Below are 23,828 nucleotides of genomic sequence, written 5' to 3'. Positions count from 1 at the left end.
TTTTCATTGGTGGACTTAATAGAGCCAAGGATGGCCCCTCCTGCTGCTGTCTACTGTATGTCTTCCTGCCCCTGTTGGTGGAGACCCTCTCTACACAGAGCGCTGACCTGCCCACCGTATGTCAGCCTGCTGCTCCATCAACCTCAATTAGCCTAATCTGCCCTGGGCCCCCTTAAGCCTCTAATAGCTGGGAACCACTTGTTGTTCATGAACAGGTGGTCAAGAGGTTTCTTTGATGTTATTCTTATTAATGATCTCATCTCTTTCTTCCCCCTCTCTCTTCTTTTTCTGTTTCTCTCTCTCTGATTCTTCCTTTTCTCTCTCTTCACTCCTCTCCTTTTCCCTCACTTATCCTTTCACCTATCCTCTATCTTCACCCAAATATCATCATCTCCCTCTCTCTTTTTCCTCCTCACCCATCTCTCCACCAACACCTCCCCTCTTTCACCCTCCTTCTGTTTCTCAGACCACTCTCCCTTCCTCCAAAATGACCAACCTTGGTGTTTTTGTCCGTTGTTGAGAGGGTTAGTGTAATTGTTAGTTAGTGGGGATCTCTGATGTCATTGATGTCACTGATGTCATGCATTAGAAAATGGTGCTGTTGTAAGTGACTCTGGAGGAGTGCATTCCTCTCCCCTCTCTGTGTTGTGGAGGGGCAGAGAGCAGCATCAGAGTTCTAGAACGTCTGGAGTTCTACACTCCTACTCTGAGAATTCCTGCCCTGTTCACGGAACTAAACTCTCCCTAGGGACATGGGAGTCACATACGGGAAAAAAGTAAGGACTTTTTTGTCTACCTTGTCATGTCTTCACTTGCTGTTTGACTTGCCTCTGACACATCTCTGACCACATGGTTAGTTTGCAGGTTGATGCAACAGTGACAGGCATTAGAACTCATCAGCCCAGTGGCACAGTGGCACAGTCTTTTTCATAGCTTCTTAGCTCTGATGCAAGGCAGTTTGAGTCCATTTATTTTGAGTCACTTAAAATATGACTACTGTTGTATGTAACCTACAGTGTAACAAGCATTGTAATTACTCACTCTTACACTGTTCTTACAGAATAATGACACAGTAACACAATAACTATAATCCAAAGTTATACCTAAATGATTCATATTATTTCAGCCAGATTGACAGTGAATGTTTGTGAAGGAATTATCCATGTTTTATTGTCTGAGAATGAGGGAGTGACGTCAGTAAATATTTTGAGTCTCCAATTTGGCTAGAGTTGCTTAACTGCCATGGTTGGCCTACTTCACTGTTTATATAGAGAAATCCTGCAATTTCGCATATTAACAACCCAATGTGAACAGTAGCAACATACATGAGACATTCTTACCACAGCAATTATGTATTGTCAGAACCTTAAAGCTGTGTAACTACAAAGAAGTATGAATGTCTTTTAAACAGCAGATCATTTACCCTAGAGTGTGTTTACCTTGTCATTTCACATTAGTGCCTCTCCACACAACATCAACTCAGAGTGATTAGCCAATCAGCGGGAATCCCACCTCATTATCCAAAGAGCAGGGTAACAGTGATTCCATTACAGCAGCTCAAATAGATTATACACACTCTACCCACATTGACAAAACATGCATATCAGTATTACCTTACTTGAAATTTGTTGATGATTACACAATTATAAATGGAAAAGATTTGTCATTATCGTTTGTGACAGATCTCGACAAAAAAAGATACATTTGTATAAAATCTCATTACACCACTAGTGAATAGCTAAGTTGAGTCACTGCATGCTGCACATAGAGTTGGATGGCATGATGTACTGTAGGAAATGCTGAAGAAATGTCAAGTGTATGATTGCATCAAATGTGAAAGACCATTAGCAAGCAAGAGTTCAAATAAAGTAATACATTGACTAATCTCGGTGTATAAGGAACGATATAGCAGATATGTAAGGAACACGTGGGCTCAAGGGTTCAGATTTAGCTTTAATTTAAAACAAAAGTTGAATTTGTTTTTAATCTGCAGCAGCAGGATTCATTTGATGCAGAGTGATATTCCCCACATAATCTCTGAATTATAATCCTCACTCCAAGGCGACAGTGAGTCATGCACAGATAGCTAATACATTAACGACATACAGTAAGTAATAAACAGGGTTATGTAAGAGGCATGTTGTAGTCTACAGTATGTTACCAGAAAACTGGGGACGGGAATGTCTATGAAGAATACTTATGATTCTACAGGATTACATAAACATTGTCCCTGTTCAATTGAAAAGCTAACATTTTGTCTGAAAAAGCCTGTGATGATTGTTTGATATCCCCAGTGAAAAGAGCCATATTTCAGTAATACGGTTATTAAGCAGGAATGAAGCAATGTTGTTTGTGGGGTCAGTAATGAGGTGGCAGCCCTCCAGTTGGCCGCGGAGGCCTCTCTCTCTCGCTCCATTGAAGACATGGGGCTTGAGCTGACCCTGCATGTCTGTCACCAGCACAATACTGCCTTGTATTGCTCTAACACGGCTGTCCACACAAAGGACCATTCTTAAAATGATTGTCAGCTTTCTATGAAGGCTGAGGGGCATGCTGTGCCCACTTTCTGAACAGAAATGCTCATAATCAGACTACTTAGCTTTAACAATCAATACAATTATTTTCTATTTGATTTAATGTAATGCAGCACAGTTGTCGTGTTGTTTTTGCAGCATATACAATGTCACTGTAGTATTGGTTATTTTCAGGTTAGCCCCACCATGCTTTGTGGTTGCTGAGGAAATATACACCTAAGCCTTTCTCAGTGTCTCATGTGACTGTATTTTGCCTGTTAACAGAGTGAACATAATCTCCAACATTCACCCCCAGGAAGTAGGACACATCATAATGGGCCAGGTGAGAAAATAATATCTGATCTGATTACATTTTGAGTACATAAACTGTGCCTGTGTTGTCATTGTGCCTTTAAAGCAAAATGTCTTGTTGTGTAGTGTGTGTGGTATTGAACAAGCACAACATGTCACTCAACATGGTGGGCATTAAAGTACTTTGTTTTAATCCATATTGTTGCGGGTGGGATTATGTTAATTGCTCCTGTGGTTTCCTGTGAGGAGATTTAGGCAAGGTGGGGCTTAAACCTTTGGGTAAATCACCTAGGGTTTGGGTAAGGGAGGAGAAGGTGGAGAGGATGGGGAGAAAGGGGCTGTAAAGTGGGGCTATGATGAGTCTGCAGGCTAGAGGCGAGGTAGATGCAGAGGCTCAATGTGTTTTTGTAACAGGGAGTAGATGTAGAGCTTGCCTCCCACCCTGCCCTGTGGACACATACAGTGGTGCCAGCTGTGGTGCACAGCAGTAACCACTGGCATAGGGTTCCATGGCAGAGATGCATACTAGTAGTGTCATCAAAGTAAGGACACCAGGGAGGCAGAGAGATGTGCCGGTCGAGTCAGGTAAGGGACCTACAGATCCCTCTTTCACTGTGATAGAGACAGCAGTATATTAGCAGTATATTAGTATATATAGTATATATCATGAGTTGTGTTTGTAAGTTTAACTTGTGACACAGTCAGGGTGAAGGTATTCATTAGCAAAGATGGATGGTTTGATATGGAGTGCTCCATATTTTGATGACCACTGAATTGTGAGAGAACATCCTCTGTTGTTGGTTGTATTTGATTCTTTGTAACTTTACATTATTCAAGTGTTGACGGTGCTCTGGTATTAAGATAAGATCAACTTTATTGTCCCTGGAGGGAAATTAGTCTTGGTCAGTTAAGTGCTGCTGCTTCACACATCAATAAAACAAACAACAATGAATATTATTGTTTATAATTTGGTTTTGTCATTAGTCATGCTGGGAAAGAGAGAGAGAGTATTTACCTTTTTGTGTAATGATTGTACCTGTTATATTCAGAAGGGCAAAAATAAGGAGAAAAGGCTGAAGTTATGCAACTTTCCTTTCTCTCATCTGTTATTTTACCTTTAATGTTTCATTCCCTCTGGAAAGTAACTGATGCAAATTGTGTTGTCATATTAACACTTGCCCAATATAGACATAACTAATGTCTCCCTCTGCCCCTGCCAAAGGAAATAAGCTTAAAACACTATATCTGACCTTCCATGGACAGCTGTGCTGCTGAAAACAAAATGTGAAATGACCCGTTTATCTGAATCTGCTTGAGTGATGCAACAGCAGCATAAACAGCCAGCGGAAAGGGGACATCATTTTAGTTGTGTAATGTGTCATTAGTGATGTAACTCGTCATTGCTCTCTGATATGGGGATTATGAAAGGACATGGTGAGAAGCTATTCTCCCGATTCACCAAAGACAAAAGGTGAGAGACAACAACCGTAGCTCATCATCTCACTAATTGTAGCTAATGAGTAACTTAACTGGTAACTAATGATTTAGTTCACCCAGCTTCACTCAAAACTAAGGAATAAACTCTCATGCTCATTTTTTTTTGTCTGTCCCTCAGCCTCAGCCCAATGTGCCCTACAGAGGGACCTGGATGAGCAGCACATTGGAGAGGAGCAGGAGCAGGAGCAGGAGCAGGAGCAGGAGCAGGACCAACCAGCAAGTGAAGAGGAGAGCAGTGATCTCATCAGGCCTAAAAAGATCCTAAACCCCGTCAAAACCTCCAAGAGCCACCAGGAGCTCCATAAGGAACTACGAATGAGCCAAAAGAGGTAGTGTTATACATACATTCTGTACTCACACACATGCTAACACAAACACACCCATCATCCTGGCTGTCTTCTCTTATTCCTTCTGTTAGGGGGGGGTGTCAAAAAGATAAGCCAGAGCTTCAGCGTGTCCTGGAAAAGAGGAATTGGGAGCAAGGGATGAAACAGAAGAGAGAGGAAGAGGAGGCGAAGAAGAACATGTCCCCTCTCCAACAAGAACTGCTCAAGCGACATCAGAGGCTGGAGGAGGTATGCTCCACTTTATCATATGGTCATAAGACTTTCATAGGCTAGCCCAATCATGGCTCTCTGACTTATTCAAGCTAACTGCATGGCACATTCCAGTCGTACATTCATGTTGAATGAGTGTTCCAATAGTCACTGACTGTGTCCATCTCTTCTCAGCTGGAAAGAGAAATGGAGCATAAGCAAGAAGACCTAAAGAATTCACCAGAGTTCATCAAGGTCAGAGAAAGCCTGAGACGGACAACCATACTGGATGTGGGAGAAAAGGAGGTGTAATGGGCCTGGTGTTGGACCAATGGACCCATGGACAGTGGGTGGGGATACATGACAGCAAAGTGGGGTGAAGGGAGCATCCTGACTGTACGGCCTTGAGCTGCAGGATCCAGTGGGTAGATACTGACTGTATGTAGACTACTGGCATGGTTCAATATCATGTGAATACACATGGTGCAGATTAAGTATACTGAACTCCACTTTGGAGGAGCCAACTGCACGCAGTTACCAAGTGTGTGCCAAATTGGCCTTGAGAGAAAGTCTTTAGTGTGTCTGTTAAGGGAGTGAATCCCTCTCATCTACATCCGGTTATTATTTGCCTCTAAATCACTTCTGTGAGAGGAGCTCCACTGGTGAATGAAGGATCTCACAGAGATACATCATGACCAGTGTGATTAACATGCCTTTCACATGAAATCTGGCTCACCTGTGACCACAAATCAAAATGACAATTTATTACAAATTATTGATACTAGCTAGTTTCCAATAGGGCTATTCAGACCATTGAAATAAAATCCCAACATGTCAATTGAACAGTGATAATATAAACATTTGCTACTTTCTGTAACAAACTATGATTTGACAACAGAGTGGTCATATCGGCCAGGAGAAATCAATAAGCTAATACCATAGCCAATCAAAACATTGATGGGGAGCTATTACTTTTAAACAATATCGCTCCACAATCCCTGCAGATCCTTCAAGGCCATTATATGCTGTAGTACAGTGAAAATGTAATGTGTAGCTCCTTTAAGAAAGCTCCACTATGAAAGTCCATACATCATAAACTGCAGAATGTAAACAGAACGGGAGACACATGTCACTTTTGGAGATGAGTTGATAGTTAATTAAGGATGACTCGATGACGTTTTCTTTGTCCTTCCTCTCACATTTGCTCTAGTCTATGGAAATACACAGAAATTATTCACCATGGGACATTAGTGAACTTTTTGTATGTTGTTATAATAAAAAGTGACTCACAATGTAAACCAACCTCTCCTGTGTGCCATGACTCAGGTTACTGTCAAATAGTTTCATACAGTATATCCGGTTTTTAAATACTATATTTATACATGACTCTAAATACTATATTTATACATGAGCTGTCAAAGGTCTACTCTACACTCACACAAGCCTCCACTTCCATTTCTCCATCAGATGGCTAGCTTCCTTCGGTGATATAGCATAGCACACAAGCTATTATTACAGAGTGAAGATAACCCACACAGATTAGATAACACTCACTGTTATACTAACATTTGTCTTTCACTTGCCACCTACGAGGAGAGACCTATGTAACTAAAACCATTAGAGTACAATAAAATGACAGAACACACAATGCATAGACAAGGAAGTTTAATTTAATTTCCTGCGATCATATCTCTGTGGGTACAAATGATTAGCTTCTTACATGTTGATCAATAACCCATGATGCATTGCATCCATACATTTGTAGCTCAAAACAGCTTTTACAAAAAAGGATATACAATATATATATACTTATATATATAATATACACGTGTTTCTTTATGCATTTAAATGTGTTTGTAATGAGGAAAATCTGTTTCTTACAAACCAGAACCATGGGGAAAAGATCAAATAAAGCTCATTACCGAACAAATGATTACAGCCAGATTATCAAAGTCATCAACAGCAACTACCTTACATTTAACATGAAGCCCTTCACACACAGTTTGCATATTGTCCCCCACTTCAGTCCTTTGTAAAGCCAGAATGATTTCTTTCTGTGAATGCACAGTCCTTTGACCATAATGGCCTTATGAAGCCATTGCTACGGACAAATCAAGGTAATAGGCCTTAAGTAGGTAGAACTCAACTTACACTCTTAAGTTTCTCTGACTTAACAAAACAAGGAGGATATGTATCCCAACAGCACTCAAAATACAGTATTGCATCTACCAGATTGAGCATTTTGTATTCAGGCTTATCCTAGCATATTATGAGCCCTTATGAGCCACATAAAAGTGTTTAAACTATACTAGGTGCCACTGTATGTTCTTGCTTATCATCAGAAAGTAGTCTTGTCACAATTCAAATCTGGCTTTACCTTCTCACTCATATGGCTCTAACCAGGTCACAATAGAGTAGTGTATTGTTAATAAGACTGTATGCTACAGACTGACATCACCTCCCCCTTATGTGTCATGTGGTGTATGTTGGTGAGCATCACTCAACGTGCCATGTGTGTACAATCAGAACTACTACTACCATTAATACAGTACCAGGGCAGGGGTCAGGGACTAATCAGGTTGAGACAGACTACAAAAGAGAACAAAACTACAAATAAACAGATTCCCACAACAAAGTACATCCTAGAGTTCTTCTAAATCAACATTGTACAGGAGAATGGCGTCAGTGTGCCGTTGGGTTAGAGATATGACCTTCAGAGTCAATGCAGAGGTTAAGGTACAGTTCAGACTGTGCTGTACTGTGTCAACAACATTACTTCTGGTGTTTCTCACTTCACATTATATATTTCAGAATTACAGAATTACAGCATTTTAAGACAACAGAGTAGTAATAATAATCATACATGTTTTTTTTTTATATATATATGTATATGTTGATCATCATTCATGTAAACATATTTAACCAGGTCATGCAAACGGTAGACCGATACTTCTTCCACGAGAGGTGCACAGTACAGAGCAAGCAGGGAGCCCAGACTGAGATCCCTCCCATTCAGGGGCCACACTCACTGACTGGCAGAAGAGGTGCCCAATCAGGAGCATGCTCAGAGGGGCTTCAGGACATTGCAGATAGAAATTAAATGCACAGAATGATTCCATATCATGCAAGACATTCCTAGCTAACTGCGATGCTCTGAACGTCTCACCCTCGGAATGTCCCACAACTCTCTAAGAGCCCATTGGCAGGGAGGTTGCAAGAATCTTCTGATATATTGTTGCCATAGGGATCTCAGTTTGAACCTCTGATAACAGAACAGCCATAAGATTTAAAAAAAAGTCTCCCTTTGATATCCATACACTTCACATTTTATCCAACTGATGCATGCAGTTGCCTCAAACCAGAACCGCTTTTCACAAACCCAGTCTGAGCCAGAATACAGAGTCCAGAGTCCAGACTATCAACTCCATCCTAAACACCCAAGTCTTTCCTATGGGCCTGTAGGCTTGGGAAATAAGAGGAGGAAAGATGCTGATGATGAATGAGCAGAGAAGAACAACAGAAAAGAGGACATCAAATTCGAGTGAGTAGGGGGGTGGTAGTTTGGATGTTAGCGATGAAATCTTAGCTGACAAAATCAATTCAACACAGCAGCATTTTAGACAGACAGTCAAAACTGTTTCCCCTAAAATGACATGCAGCTATGTTTCCTTTTGGAAGACTGACATAGAACCATGTTGCCGTGCAAATTAAGACATGTACTGTAGGAGTGCCTTTCTCTCAGACAGAAACAACACTATGCCTCAAAAGGAAGCCCATTTCTTTGTCTTACTGTGTCACATACAGTATGATGACCTACAACCTAACCAGGTTAGATGGGCTTTGACTCCAAAGACAAGCTCTGATTGTAGAGCAAGGTGTAGGTGGGATGTGACACCATGGATAGAGGTAGATGTAAAAGATATGTTATAAAATGAGAACAATGTTGAAAAACAAAAACACTGCCTGCATGCCACAATATTACCCAAAATACAGTTGCGTTTGTTACCTTTGTGTGTCCAGAACCACCTCCCATGCCTAGCCAGTCATATCAAAGAATATCTTGGCTAAGGGGTCAATTATCAGCAGAGGGTGAGAGATAATAAGCCTGAATACTCACTTCAAGTCAAGTCAGCCCTCTTCACGACATGTACTATCCTAAAACTAATTTAAACAAATTGAGTTGAGTACAGACTGGTGATTAGAATAATGTCAAAGCATGCTATTTACTTTCAAAGCATTTTAGGGTTGTTTGTGCACATAAGTGTTTGTAGACACTGGCCATGACAAGGTACCCTCCTCAACCTTAAACACTCGCCTCTCTGACAGGCCCTTCTGTCTGAAAGTGATATTTTACAGCATCAAGCTACAACTCCAGGCAAGTGTCTGAAGCTAGGAGGTGGCTCTGGACAAGTCATGTATCCCCCTCCACTGAAACAGTGACCTGCTCGTCATGATCTCCTCCTAGTGGACACTGCCTGGTATTACTCTGCATTCCTGGCCAGACTGGGCGGGGATGGGCTCTGGTGGCTCCATGGAAACGTACTGTATCACCATGGTGACAAGGGTGGGGGGTTGTGCTCAGACGCGACTGGTGGGCCTGCAGCAGTAGGTGCAGCTCCTCAGACTGTCCCGGTCAGCACTGCCCTCGGCACTCCCACGCCGCCCATCCTCACAGTGCGACACTGGAGAGGAGAGCAGAGAGGACATGACAGGGACAGGCTCTACACGTGCTCAGAGAGAGAAAGAGGGAGAGAGAGAGAGAGAGAGCAATAGAGAGATAGAGAGAGAGAGAGAGAGGGCTGTGGTGTGAACAGAGTTCACTGCTGCTCACTTACAGCTCTCCTCCTCCTCATTCCCCTCTTCCTCCTCCTGTTCCTCCTCTTCCTCCAGGAGCAGGTGGCCATGGCAGGGGCTGGTGGGAGTGATCTGGCTGGGGCCCTCCATGCTGGTGCCCAACTGCAGCCTCCGCATGTGTCTCACCACCGCCGTGGCATTAAATGCTTGCTGTTAGGGGAGGGACAGGGACAAAGAGAGAGAGAGAGACAGGAGAGAGAATGGAGGACACAATCAGACACAAACATATAAATGCATAAATATGCTCACCCCAGACACAAGTAAACACCCTATACCCCGATGTATTCAACAGACACTGACCTTCCATTTACTTTTAGCAAAGTTCTTCTTGATCTGAGCACTGACAGACTCATGGATATTCTTATCCAGAGCCGTGTCTCCACAGATCCTGTAATACAGAGAGACAGGGAGAGAGAGAGAGAGAGGGCAGGGGAAGGGGGAAGGGTTTAGAGAGAACTGTGTGTGGTGTAGGGCAAATTATGTTGGGTTGGGAGAGCTTGTTGAACTTGAATGAGTAATGGGGGGGTAGAAATTCTGTCATATAACATTGAAAGTGTGCATAGAGGACCAAGGAGAGAGGCATTACCAGGGGTGCTGGAGTGCCTGATCACAGGTATATCTCTTCATGGAGTCTTTCTCCATTAGATGACAGATAAAGTCTTTGGCTGGAATTAAAACGTTTCAGTTATTGTTTGAACATTCGCATTCATTATCAAATGGCACTTCCTCTTTGTATAATGTAATACACAATGAGTTTACAGTCACATGTACTGCTATAAAATGAGATAGATGTGATCGTTGGCTTTAAAGTAGATGAAGAGTGTGCTGCCTGAAGGAGGAGAGGGAGCAACCTGAATCTGAGATGTCATCCCAGTACGGAGAGTCAAACTCATACTCTGCTTTCAGAATCTGCTCAAAAAGCTTGGAGTCGTTCTCATCGTAAAACGGAGGGTATCCACATAACCTGGAAAAGTTGACATGACATAATGGAATAATGGAAAACCTACTTTATGACGTTCAGCATTGGATATGCATGGCTCATGTTATAGTGAACATTATGCATTATATATTCATAACAAATGAATAACCTAACAGTATTTAATGTATTCGTTATACAATCATAGCGAATGATGAACACGCAAACTTGCAGGACATAAAAGCAAAAGGACTCACAGAATGTAGGAGATGACTCCTATGGACCAGCAGTCTACTGCTTTGCTGTAAGGTTTCTGAGCCAACACTTCGGGAGCTGCCAAAAACACACAGACGGAGGTCAGAGAAGGACAGAGAGACGGAGAGGAACTGAGAGGATCTGAGAGGCTACTGAAGTAGTCATTTTCCCCTCTCAATCATTACCAGGGTTACATCAAACGCAGAGGGAGAGAGCACTTCTGAAGCACTAACAGTTGGCACAATAGCACTCCGGTGGATGAGTGAGCTCTCCAAACACAGTGGATAAAGAGGGATATTAGCTGAATATAATACTTCACAGGAGGTTCTGAGCTGATCTAAGAGAGAGAGGGGGGGAGAGAGAGAGAGAGAGAGAGAGAGAGAGAGAGAGAGAGAGAGTGGTTATTGAGACAGAGCCTACACACGGATCTCTTACCCACGTATCCTGGGGTGCCACAGGCTGTGGACATGACACTGCCTGTGCCCTCAATCTTGGACAAGCCAAAGTCACTGATCATGATCTTGGAGTCCTCGTCCATACTGTAGTAAAGCAGGTTCTCTGGCTACGAAGAGAAGGACAAGAGAGAGAGCGTGGGAGAGAGAGAGATGTAAGATAATATGAAAAGCCTGAGGGAGAATCTGTTTTATTACACGGTCGTCACATAGTCAAACATAGTCCGGTCAGAATGGTGCCATAGTCTATGTCTACCTCTGTCTACCTCTGACAGCTGTGCAAAAGTTGTTGAATATTCACATATTGATTTGGCAGTTAACAACTGGTAGGTCAGATAGGAGTGAGCAAGCCGACATGCTCCTCTCCTCCCTGGACCATACAGTACCTTCAGGTCTCTGTGTACGATGCCCATGTCATGGAGATATTTGACTGCATCCAGGATCTGGTGAATTAGTTGGCTGGCATCTCTCTCTGTATAGAAGCCCTTCTCCACAATCCTGTCAAATAGCTCCCCTCCTGACACCCTGAGAGATCACAGTCAGGAGTGATATTCACTACAGTGAGATACACTCATACCCCTTACTACCCTTTATCTGGATTAGATGCAGTTCAACACTGATTCTCAAACATAGCACACACAACTCTGTATTCACCATCAAGTAATCAAGTCCAAATGTATAACACAGCTTACTGTTATTTTCATTAGAGCATTAGTATGAGACTCGTTGAATGTCTCTTAAAATACAATATTCACAAGAGATGTTTCAATTGAGCAGCATACAAGCTTACCAAAGAAAGAGAGAAGGAGGAAGCATACTCACAGCTGCATAATCAGATATAGATGGGATGAACTCTCAAATATGTCCTCCAAGTCAACAATGTTGGTGTGCTTGATTCTGAAAAGAAGGAGTGAGACAATGACAAAGTAAAGGGTACAGTGCTGACATAAGTCAAGCAATAGGTCATGCAAGTACCATTCCCACTTCTGTCTATGGTCACCAGGTGGCATTATTGCTGCATTTGAGAGCTGAAATGGCACAGACTGGTGCTCAGTGAGAACGCTCTTTACCAGGATTAAACCAACACATCATTCAGGAGTCATACTGTATATTAATAGTACCATATTGCTGGTTGTATTCATCGCATACAGAGAGAGAGTACAGCCTCTCAGATTAGACAAAGTAGAGTTTCTGATGGATTAACCTATCTCTACTCAAGATGGAATATGGAGGAGCCTCTGACTCTATCTGAACACATGAGGGGCAATGTCTGGAATAGGTCCCACTCTTCCTTCACCACACTGCTGCAGGGAACTCCACACCATCTCCGCCTCTGTGTGTGCTGTTGCCCTGGCAACAGGGACACTAAAAATAGGACTATCTTCTTTACTCCTGACATTTCCGGTGCACAATCCCACTGTTTCTACTGATATGCGCCATGCATTCACTCACCCATTCTATTGACCCCTGTACATTATAACCCACTTAATCCTTATGTGAGGCCAAGCCAATTACATACCCTTCATTAGAGTTGGGCGGTATAACGGTTGAAAATGGCCACGGTATGCTTTTCAATACCATCATAACATTTCTGCTCCATCAAACTGCCAAATTAAGCGCTGTTTGTCAATTCACAATGTGTAACAGTGCCGCTGCCAGTGTGGTCGGAGATAGTATAATAATTTCAGGAGTGTAACTTTTGCACGTGACCTCTTCCACCAAAGGTTAGAGAAGGAGAAAGAAAAGATGACTAGCGCTAATGACTTGGTCCCATAAAATATTGCCACTGCTGCTATATAGCAGAATTTCGGGTTATGACCCGACGATTTGGACGAAAGTTATTTGCAAGATTTGCATGAAAAAGATGACGGCCAGAGATGGGAACACTAATGGGAACTAATCTACACTCGCACCTCAAACTGAAACACCCATTAACAGCTGCACGGATGGGAGATCTGTCTGTATCAAGTGCTGCTGTCGGGGTCAAACAGCTATTCACTGACAACGGATATGTGGTCGCCATACATGCAGTTAACCGTCCACTTTGTCACACCCGACTGGAAACTACAGCCAAAATGCCTAGCTTTTTATTTATTTATTTATTACAGAAAACCACACGGCGAACAACAGTTTTGATGCACTCCGCGCGGCACTTGGATGCGAATAAACTCTTGGCCATAACGACTGACAATGCTGCTAACATTGCGGCTGCCATCACGGTCCTGAATTGGCCATGGCTCAACTGTTTTGGCCACAACCTCAATCTGGCGGTGACAAACGCAGTGTAGGACCAGAGGCAACGGACAGACCGGGCCCTCGGGGTCTGCCGTGCCGTTACCGCCGCCTTCTCTCACAGCTGGCCCCGAAAGAGAGAACTCAAGAAGAAGCAAATGGAATTAGGACTCCCAGAGCGTAGTCTCATAACGGTAACTAAATAAATATTTTATAGACATATGACTGTTAAGGCTAAATCTCCTAACAGTCACCACATAAATAATTCAGTTTTTCAATGTAGATTAAATATATGGAGCAAAGACGGCTCCCGCCAGCCCTACGCGACGTTATTTAATATATATTAATAAGAGATTGATACCGTCCTACCCTACTCTTCATATTCCAATAGCCATGCTCTCAATCCTATACATTCCACTGACTGAGCAATGATCATGTGTATTATTTCAAATCCCAACTCGTCATCATAGGGTAGGTTGATATACTCACCTGTGCAGCACAGTGATCTCATTCTCAATGTTGTTCTCTTTCCCCTCCAGAGCTTTCTTGGGGATGCACTTGATGGCCACTAGCCTTTGGGTTCTCTTCTCCTCTGCTAGGACCACCTCTGAGAAGGCGCCACTGTAACACAGGACATACACACATTCAGATCAGAAAGTTGATATGATTTTAAATATGACACACACTTACAAAACTACATATGCCAATTCAAATGCACACTTACAACCACCAATGGGAGAAAAGTGTATGTGTATATGAAAAGTGTGTTAGTGTGTATTTTGGGCTTTTTTAGTTTTTGCTTAATACCAGATTGCTATGCGGGTGAAACTAGTTATTAATAGCATCAAACTCCTGTGTGTGTGTGTGTATGCGTGTGTGTGTGTGTGTGTGTGTGTGTGTGTGTGTGTGTGTGTGTGTGTGTGTGTGTGTGTGTGTGTGTGTGTTTGTGCTGTTTAATAACAGGAATGAGTCACTCTTGAGGGCATAAACAGAAGCCAAACACAGCCCTCTGTCTACAAACATCTAAATACGGTAACTCAAAAGCTGCTATGGAACTGAAAGACAATAGCAACATAGACAAGGATAAGAAAAAGGATACTACTGATGTTGCATAACAGCTGTTAATGTGTGTGTGTGTGTGTGTGTGTGTGTGTGTGTGTGTGCGTGCGTGTGTGTGCGCGTGCGTGCGTGTGTGTGTGTGTACCCAACCATAGTGTGGACGTGTGAGAGTGGTTTATAGATGAATAATTCACAATAGTGCCATCGTGCCTCTTAAGCTTTTTGCCATGTGATTTGTTTTTAAGAAAGTAGGCAAGCCAGCAAACAAATACAGAAGAAGTTCTCTAAAATAGCAGCAGCTGACAGAAGAATACATGTTTGAGCCTGTAGCATTGGGACAACGGCTGGACAGGATGTGCCTGTTTAGCAGTCATGGGGATACCCTGGGTGTCTTCTCTGAGGAGGAAGGCTTTGTACCCTCACCTAATGAGCCGAGTTACGTGCCTCCATATTAGACACACACACACAGACACACATGCGCGCGCACACACACGCACAAACACCCACATGCACGCATGCACAGAAACACACGGGCGCAAGCACACGCACACACACACACACACACACACACACTGGGACAATAGGGTTACATACCCTGCTACAGTGGAGGTGAGTAGAGGGTCAGCTACCTGAGAGTCTGAGATACAGTTTACTTTATACAGAAAATGTAGTGTAGAATGCACAATGTCATCATTTTGTGCATGTGTTATTTGTTTTAATCATTTATCACATTTCAGAGCATGTGAACGTCTTCTCATGTAATGCCTGACAACATTATTCTAACACTCTTTAAAGGGGCAGTTCACCCAAAAAGCATAATTTCTTCTATCACATACCCTATGTGCCTGTCATTCTGTGTGCAGCCTACAGTGTTAGCATAGCTTCAAGTAGCATAATTATTCATATGTTCATATACATATTTTTTTTCGCACATTTCTGAAACATTTTCAATAAACTGGCATCTCAATTACCTAAACAGTCTCAGCTTCCTTCGCTAACAGCAATCCTGCGGTGGGCTCAACTCTCATTTGCTGTTCATTCTTCTAGTAATTGTTCTATAACTGAGATAAGCATAACAAGCATAACAAACACACATATAAACTAGCATAAATAAACACACACAAACAAACAACCATTTTATTACTGAATCAGATTTTTTATCTATTCTAATCCTATGCAAGAAGTTGAAATTCCTAAGCTTGTTTTCCCCATTGCATTAATTTTTCAAAAGTGAATGTGAATCCTTGATTCTCCATGAGACTGCCTACCACAGCCCTGTTGTGCTCAATGAGGCAGTGTTGCAGAAAGGTTTGCCTGGTTAGGCTCATTCCAACAGATAGGATCAAATGTCACACATTTCCCACTGCACATAACTGTCTTTAAATTTAGCCTACAAAAGAAAATGCATAAAACTGCACTTCTCATCGACCCAGAAAATTCGGGCTTTATATGACCTGTGAAAGTCTGCCCTGTTTACAGTAAATGTTAACTGATATTTGATCACGGGGGCAAGGACACAAAGCCTTTCTAATGTCTTGTCGATAAAATCCATAACATCCTAATGGCCTGTTGGGCAACCCTGAAGGGACCACTGTGGGCCCCGTGAGACAGCCAATCAGATAAAGGCCTGTATGGCTCACTCCAAAGGGCTAAACATAGACAGGTCAGTTTAAACAAAGGTCAGGATCATAACCAGATGTGCGTCATTACTTTATTGGTGAAAATATGTGTGTGTGTGTGTGTGTGTGTGTGTGTGTGTGTGTGTGTGTGTGTGTGTGTGTGTCTGTCTGTCTGTCTGTGTGTGTGTGTGTGTGTCTGTCTGTGTTTGTGTGTGTGTGTGTGTGTGTATGCGTGTGAGGGAGAGGGAGAAAAAGAGAGAGCACACTACTGTTGCCGTGAGACACACTGTAATTAAGAACCATCCTGTTGCTTATCTCTCCTCAGAGACAGAGAGGCAGAGTGGGGGTGGGCTCTCTCAGGGTTTGGGAGAGGCCAAGGGCAACATGCAGTAGAAGGAGGGGGGTAGCTGCTTCACTATGATTGAGCCCACAAGGCTCTGTGTATACAGTACAAGTGTGTATTTCTGTGCAATAGAGAGACAGGGGGTAAAAAGATAGTTTCTGTTTACAAGTGTGTGTAAGCCTGTACATTATGTGCACTTTAAATGTCACCAGAGACCAAATGGTTTCCAAATAATGGATTATAAACAATTCCCTCTCTGTCAAAATGTTCTTTCCAATAATCCCTTCAGTATCATTTCACTATTTCCTGAAAGCCCACAAATTGGGTGACCAAACAAAATATGTAATATCATTCATGAGGTGTAAATGTAATGTGTGTTGGAGTGTGTGAGCATGTGTGCCTCATAGTACAATCCCTGGGATTCCCACGCATCTGCAGAGGATTGATGGGGGTTACCCTGCCCCAAAGCAACCAACAACACATGCTACACCATTGCACATGGATGAGCACACAAACAAACACACGTACACACACACACACACACACATACTAATGTGTAATACCATACTCCCAGCTGTCTATCAGGGCAAACACATACACATATTGTTCCCGTATTCCCATGTTTTTACAGCTTTATTAACACATGCCATAACATTGTTTTGCATATACTGTATGCTCCTCTAACAGTCTCACATTCATGTTACACACATACACACACACACACACACACACACACACACACACACACACACACACAGGGTTTTTTGTGTAGCCCATATACCTTTGTGAAGCTACAGTTGTGCAGCAAGATGAGTATACACATGAATATGTTTGGTGTGTTAAGATGAGGAGCAAAGTGGAGACTGTGTTCAACCTGTGTTGACACATGGGAGAGAGAGAGACAGAGACAAAGAGGGAGAGCCAGAGAGTGTGACAGAAGCACAGAGTGGCTGGAGGCTGCTATACAAACTAGCCTTAGCTTTGAGCTTCTTAACTTGACATCATTAACATTTCTGAGTATGTGAACGCAATTTAACTTAATGTACCCAAATAAGTCTATTCCCAAACACGATTAAATCGTAAACATCCACATTTTGTGCACACAAATAAACATGCCCAAACATGCACATGCACATACAAACACTCTCTCTCTCCCTCTCGTCCCTGTGGACGATCTTTACACAGAAAAAGATCTGTCTCGCACATTTGTACACTGGTGCTCCAATTACACATTCTATAAATACACACAAACACACACAGTAACCATAGCTATCCAAAACCTCTGAGTAAAACCATCCATTCCCAGTGGATTCTCCTGTTACCACAACATTGGGTCCAGAGTGTAGGTACACCACAGTGTTTATTCAGGAGCCACCCTCTTTCTACAGGATCTGTAAAACCAGTTACTGTGGTGTGTTCTACATAATAGCTTCATCAATGTCTTAATGTAAATAAAACATGAGCTGTGAGCCAAACTAAAGCTAATAGATGCTGGGTCCCAAAGTGTACGCCTGCCTGGGCGTCTGGGCCAAGATGATGAATAGTTAGGAGAAAAGCCCTGTGTCAGTAACACGGTGAATGCAGCCCCCTCGCCGTGTGCAGAGAGTGTGTCTGCCTGGTGTATTTAAAAACAGGCAGCACAATCCATCTCTCTCCCATTGATGGATGTTTGCTGAGGTGGCAAATATGACACATAATGACCATTTTTCTGCTGAGGGCCTGTGCTATCAATCAGGACTGGGAGGGCCTCCGGACCCTGCGGAGCTCCACCGTTTAACATTGCAGACGGCCATGGCCATCCACCAGTCTATCGATTTCACATGATTCAGGTGCTCGACCCTTCCCTCCAGCCCACCCCGCACCCCCATCCCCCTGCATCCCACTGCATCCCCCTCCAACACTTTCCCAATGCTCACAATCTCTCTCAAAAAGAACATCTCCCTCTGTCCAAATAATATTTACTTTTTGTGTATCCTTGGGGCTGTGCATGTGTTTATGTTTATATGTGCGTGTGTGACTGTACCCACCCCCATAACACGTGTGTGTGTGTGTGCCTCAGGTTTTGAACAAATTAAATGCATAATACACATAAACCACCCACAAGGCAGGAGCAGCAACTGTTCCTCCAGATACCGTTCCAAGAACGCACAGTATAGATCGCTGCTCCTCTGGACCTGGCATAATACAGATGAAAACCCATAATACAATGCTGCGATGCATAGTGTACAGTGGATGAAGCTAAACAGAGGACAGGCTGCCAGTTCCCTCCTTCCTCCCATCTACAGCCTTCAGGAGGACGGGAAAACACTAGGCCCAAGCCTGAACACCAACACTCTTAGGGGACTTTGAGTCAACAGAGGGATCTCACTGTGCGTTACATGTTCATCTGCCAAAACTTCTGTCTCCATAGTGACTGTGGAGAATCCATATGGAAACTGTCTCACACTGTTGTCAAGGGAACCAGACGGCTATGACCTCACAGGATAGTTAGGCAGAGATCTTTCCATTAGGCCTTGACTACTGATTGACTAAAAGCAAAGCAACCAGTAAATATTATGAGTCAAAGGCACCATGGCTCTATTGGGCTGACAACAGAATCCTCTGAAAAACACTGTCCCCTCTCTTTTCAATTTCTATAAAGTGCACTTACTAGCCTCTAATAACTTAGAACCCTTATCAACGCTCCTTCAATAGAATGCCTCCCTTTATAACTTCTATGGACATGCTTAATCATGTTAGAGGTGAGTTGTATACGTGTTTAAACCATACTTTAAACTGTTCCTAATGCTCAGACTACCCATGGCTATAAACACACAATGATTTAATAGGCTGCTCCGTGCCGTGTGACATCATAGCACCACATATTCCCATAGTCTGCTTAACTGAAAAACAGAAGAGAGAGAACAAACACAGCACTGTCCCAGGTTCAGGGACAGTACCATCCAGAGGCACATTCTGTCATGTTGTATTCTAGTTTCAACACTTGCTGTCCCCTCAAGAAGAGTGACATTGAATACGAGGTAGAAATTAAGTGTTGATTAAAGGAACATACTTAGACAGTAGATGATAAAATCACATAATTATCATTACAATTGGTCATATTAGATGGTCATTATACAGTTATACCCTATGAATTACATGTTTGTTTCGTCAATTCATCATAAAACACACCCCAAGGCCAGTGCACCAGAAAGTATTCATTATTACCACATAGGACACTGATAAATACTGCTGTAAGGGTCAAAGAAAAAAGGAAAAAAAAGGGATAGAACATTAAGGGGAGGAGCCAACAATCAAACATCAGGACAGGTCATACCAAAGCTGACTCCAAACAGAGGAGCAATGTCAGGATTAGCCAACACTGAATGCAATATTTCCACATAAATCAATTAACTCCACACCCCGAATTCCTAGATAAAGCTATTCTGTAATCTCCTCTCCAAACATAAGGAGCTTTCCGTCAACACATACAGTAGGATTAATTGTGCTCTCTGCCAGGTCTAGCTAGTAGGACTGACAACAGGGAGGGAAGGGAATATTGCTACAAGCTTTTTCATAAAATATGGGAACACGGTGATATTGACCTGGCTTTTCACTCTTTAAATCCTGGTTACATAACTTCTCTCAATATCTTTATATCCTTATCCACTCGACAGTATCGCATTGAGTTCACTTTTGTAGTGTTAGCGAAATATAAAAGAGTGACCGATGATCAACCGATAATGAAGAACTATTTGTTGACTTTGTTTAATTGTTCAATGTACTGATTCCGTTATTATTTGGCACTGACACTGTGTGCATGGTGCATACAGTATGTAGTTCTCTTATATTGATAAAGTCTGAGGATGTTTGGTCCATGACTGTGGCTTGCCTCTGCCTCTCTGCCTTCTCCTCTTGGCTCCACTCCAGGTTTGATCAACTCCTACAGTAGGGACTCATCTCATCATCCATGTAACACCTCCACACTCCTAGATGTGTGACATAGCTGCAGAGCTAGGTGTACAGTATTTGTCTCTGGCTCAGTGCACCTGGGAATACTGTGTGATTCCTAACAAAGGGCTTCCCCACTCCAAATGACACATCTCTGTTACGACTGGTGGATGTATGTTAGGTCACTGGTACTTTAGGTTGGGGGCAGGAAGGTGCCCCCTGACCATCTTGGCTGAATACTGTCCCCCTGCAGAGTGTCGAGTCACATGCTGTGTCCATTCCAGATGAAGAACATCACTCACAGATAGACTGCCTTCAACTCTGTGGTTGAAAAATGATCTCTGTTGCGCTCTGGTCCACTCTGGTGCCTGAGCTTGTGTCTCATCAATCAGATGAGAGATTTAGACCTATTCAGAATGTGTTTATGTGTGAAAACTGAACATTGAGCATAAATTACATAAATTAAGACTGTACTGTACAGCAGGACAGAACACAAACACACTAATGAAGCAGTCCATCCTCTCGCCTTAGGATGAAAGGCAGTCATGGCGAATCTGCCCAATGCACCACAAGGAATCACATGTAACACACATACACACATGGACGCACGCACACATGCAGGCGCACACACACACACACATACACACACACACACACACACACACACACACACACATACATTAAGGGGTTAACAGTTAACTGTGCCATTTGCACTGCTACGGCCAACAGCAGTAATCTCTGTGTTACGCTAAACATGATATATATGCACAGTTCCCAGAATAGAGAGCTATTACTGTAACACTGCCAAAATACTTACGTTCCCAGCACTTCTTTGAAGTCGTAGTGTTCTTTGATGTCTGACGTCTTCTTTTTCCATCCATTTCCGTCCTCTCCAAGAGGCATCCTATACTGTCAATACGATCTGCCACGGGAGAACTGTGGAGAAATTATGTAGACTTAAAAAATCCTTACATTGACTAGAGTCGACTCACTGGATACACACAAAGAGACCTCATGCTTTAAATCAAGTTAATGGGGAATGAAGCCAACCATAATGACACAGACATTTTACCACACAGATCAATCAACTACTGAGTACCAAGTTATGAGAGGCAATAGATCTCAACATGGCAAGGTATCCCTGATTGCATGGGTCAATAGGGAACATTTAAACCATCTCCCAATGCTATCTCTCTAGTACCCTTGTATTCCATTCATTCAAACTTCCAAGGGTCATTCTAAACAGTCATCTGTGGAAAAACTGATCACCACTGAGCTGGCACACTTTAACACCACAATACAAGGCTAAAAGATGGAAAGAGAGAGGGAGAGAGAGAGAAGAGGGTGGGTTCTAGTTTATTCATGTTTATTATTGTAGCTATATGTTATAGTGATCACATGGATCTGATAACATCACATGATGTTAAACTACTACATCTATCTGTTCATACAAATGGTGAACACACAGCACTTGAATCAGATGTGCAACAGTTTCCCAAAGTGGAAATGAAATTGGCAGGCAGTACAGCACTCCGATCCACCATCATTAGGACAGAATACAGATGGATGTGTAATTTAGGAAAGTGTATTCCGACTGCCAAGGGCATTTAGCCTACTGTAGCAGAAAATGTTCATGGATTTGACTTATTTTCAGGTTTTGCTCACTATAAGGTTGTGGAAAGGTGCAAATAAGTTATAGGGTCATCAGCCAAAATACGACTTTGTGTGGGCCTACTGTCTATTTACTTCACGTATGCAATACTGACCCAACACCTCCCTAAAACATTAGAGAAATAATGTATAATAATGTATAATATAATTTCTAGCCCTCATCAATGACAAACAACAGTATTTGTGCCTTACTGGGGAGGGCAACTGTGTTTACAAAAGACACAAAAGAACTCTGCAGACAGGAAGCTAAAGAGTTTGGAGGTCTGAGAATATAATTGGAATAACAGCCAGTCCAATTTAAACACATAGGAAGAAGTTTGGACATTGACAATGACTGTTATTTCAATACTTATCACCATAGCTCAGGGAAGTGATACAACATCATACAGTATATTATACCAAAAAAATAAAGATCGAATCAAACGCTGAGAATGATGGTAGCATGGTTTATAGGCGAGTAGGGTATCAATGGCAACGGTAATACCAGAGCAGACCAGCAAAAAAGGTGCATCACTAAGATTATGAATCAGTTACAATGTAATTAATTATTACCATATTATCTGTCAGACACGCAAGCCGAAGCACAGCGCAATATGCTTAGAATGAAAATGCAATGTGTGGGTGTGTGTAAGCATGTTCCAATCGTTCAAGGGTACAGTAGTCTTATGAGCATCGCTGGGTTGGATTTAGGCAAGCAACGGTGTAAATCGAATATACCAAGTAAACCAACCAGTTATATGTAATATTATAACCGATGGAAATGCATTAATTGCGGTACAGATCAAGTACCACACGTACAGTAGAATGAGAATTCCGTACCTGAATACGCGGAGCTCAAAGATTCCTTCTCCCTCTCAATGGACGATTTGGCTCTGTGCGCAGCACTAGATCAGTTCAGACTTCTCTCCTCCTGACGTCAAGACATGCATTGGTCCATGTATTGGTCTCCGTGCGCTGCGCAGTGTATCTTAATTATCCCCAAATCAAAGCCTTGAATAAGTACATATGTACATAAATCAACTCTATCGACATAACTTGGCATGGATTATAATATTAAAAGTATAAGGCCGAAAAGATGAGTAGAAATAGTATTGCATATAGACAATAAACGCCTCAAATGTAGGGCTATTGCTGTGTAATTAAATTATCTGTGTATGGAAGATATAGCCTACCTATAATAGATTTAAATATCCTCATTTGAAAAATTAACTATTTTAAAAGCTACAATAGAGGCTTAATTGTCCGTGAGAATGTGGCTGCCGATAATATTTTTTTTTCATTTGCTTCAATGTCAACAAAAATAAAATGTGTTATAGATTCATTGACTTTCTTTTTAAGGAGGATGATTGGTTGTCAAATAATCTGTGGTAGGCAGGTCATGTGGGTCACAATGTAGCATACCCCATGTTTCATTAATTCAATCAAAAGTATAGCCTTTAGGCCTAAAACAGTTGATAAACATTATGCCGCTGGCTCCTTATGCCACCATTAATGGAAGTAATATAACTGGGATTATGAATTATGAACAAACAAAATAAATAACAGCAACAAATGAACATAAAGATAATTTAACATATTGTAACTTAACAATAAGTTGTGTTAACCTTATAACAAATGCACAGTAGGGGGAGGTCTAGTG

The 23,828-nt window shown here is 42.2% G+C and overlaps 2 protein-coding genes across 2 annotated transcripts; one reads left to right on the top strand and one right to left on the bottom strand.

Annotated features, from left to right (window-relative positions):
- The first annotated feature begins 260 nt into the window (after window positions 1-260).
- On the top strand, window positions 261-6,136 carry LOC310804170 (protein FAM107B-like). Its single transcript, XM_083669288.1, has 5 exons — window positions 261-2,856; window positions 4,254-4,296; window positions 4,441-4,651; window positions 4,741-4,897; window positions 5,054-6,136. The coding sequence occupies exons 1-5, from the start codon at window positions 2,848-2,850 to the stop codon at window positions 5,168-5,170; spliced, it is 537 nt and encodes a 178-aa protein (XP_083525414.1). The 5' UTR covers window positions 261-2,847; the 3' UTR covers window positions 5,171-6,136.
- A 405-nt stretch (window positions 6,137-6,541) lies between these two features.
- camk1a (calcium/calmodulin-dependent protein kinase Ia) lies at window positions 6,542-23,037 on the bottom strand. Its single transcript, XM_083668613.1, has 12 exons — window positions 23,009-23,037; window positions 21,336-21,454; window positions 14,057-14,188; window positions 12,158-12,232; window positions 11,722-11,860; window positions 11,319-11,445; window positions 10,886-10,961; window positions 10,564-10,676; window positions 10,299-10,377; window positions 10,013-10,100; window positions 9,694-9,862; window positions 6,542-9,540 (listed from the first exon to the last, which is right to left on the bottom strand). The coding sequence occupies exons 2-12, from the start codon at window positions 21,419-21,421 to the stop codon at window positions 9,437-9,439; spliced, it is 1,188 nt and encodes a 395-aa protein (XP_083524739.1). The 5' UTR covers window positions 21,422-21,454; window positions 23,009-23,037; the 3' UTR covers window positions 6,542-9,436.
- Between the last annotated feature and the right edge of the window lie 791 nt (window positions 23,038-23,828).

This window comes from Argentina silus (genome assembly GCF_951799395.1).
Source record: "Argentina silus genome assembly, chromosome: 4".
Taxonomy (NCBI): Eukaryota; Metazoa; Chordata; class Actinopteri; order Argentiniformes; family Argentinidae; genus Argentina; species Argentina silus.
Note: the sequence above shows the minus strand (reverse complement) of the source record. Positions and strands in the feature narration are given on the sequence as shown.

Bases quoted from the DNA above. Each gene is read 5' to 3' on its own strand.
- LOC310804170 (XM_083669288.1), top strand. The intron at 4,297-4,440 runs GTGAGAGACAAC...TCTGTCCCTCAG, and splicing joins CGATTCACCAAAGACAAAAG to CCTCAGCCCAATGTGCCCTA. The intron at 4,652-4,740 runs GTAGTGTTATAC...TCCTTCTGTTAG, and splicing joins CTACGAATGAGCCAAAAGAG to GGGGGGGTGTCAAAAAGATA.
- camk1a (XM_083668613.1), bottom strand. From the start codon at position 21,421: ATGCCTCTTGGAGAGGACGGAAATGGATGGAAAAAGAAGACGTCAGAC. The intron at 12,233-14,056 runs GTGAGTATATCA...CCTTCTTTTCAG, and splicing joins GAGATCACTGTGCTGCACAG to AATCAAGCACACCAACATTG. The intron at 11,861-12,157 runs GTGAGTATGCTT...GTGATCTCTCAG, and splicing joins CTATATCTGATTATGCAGCT to GGTGTCAGGAGGGGAGCTAT.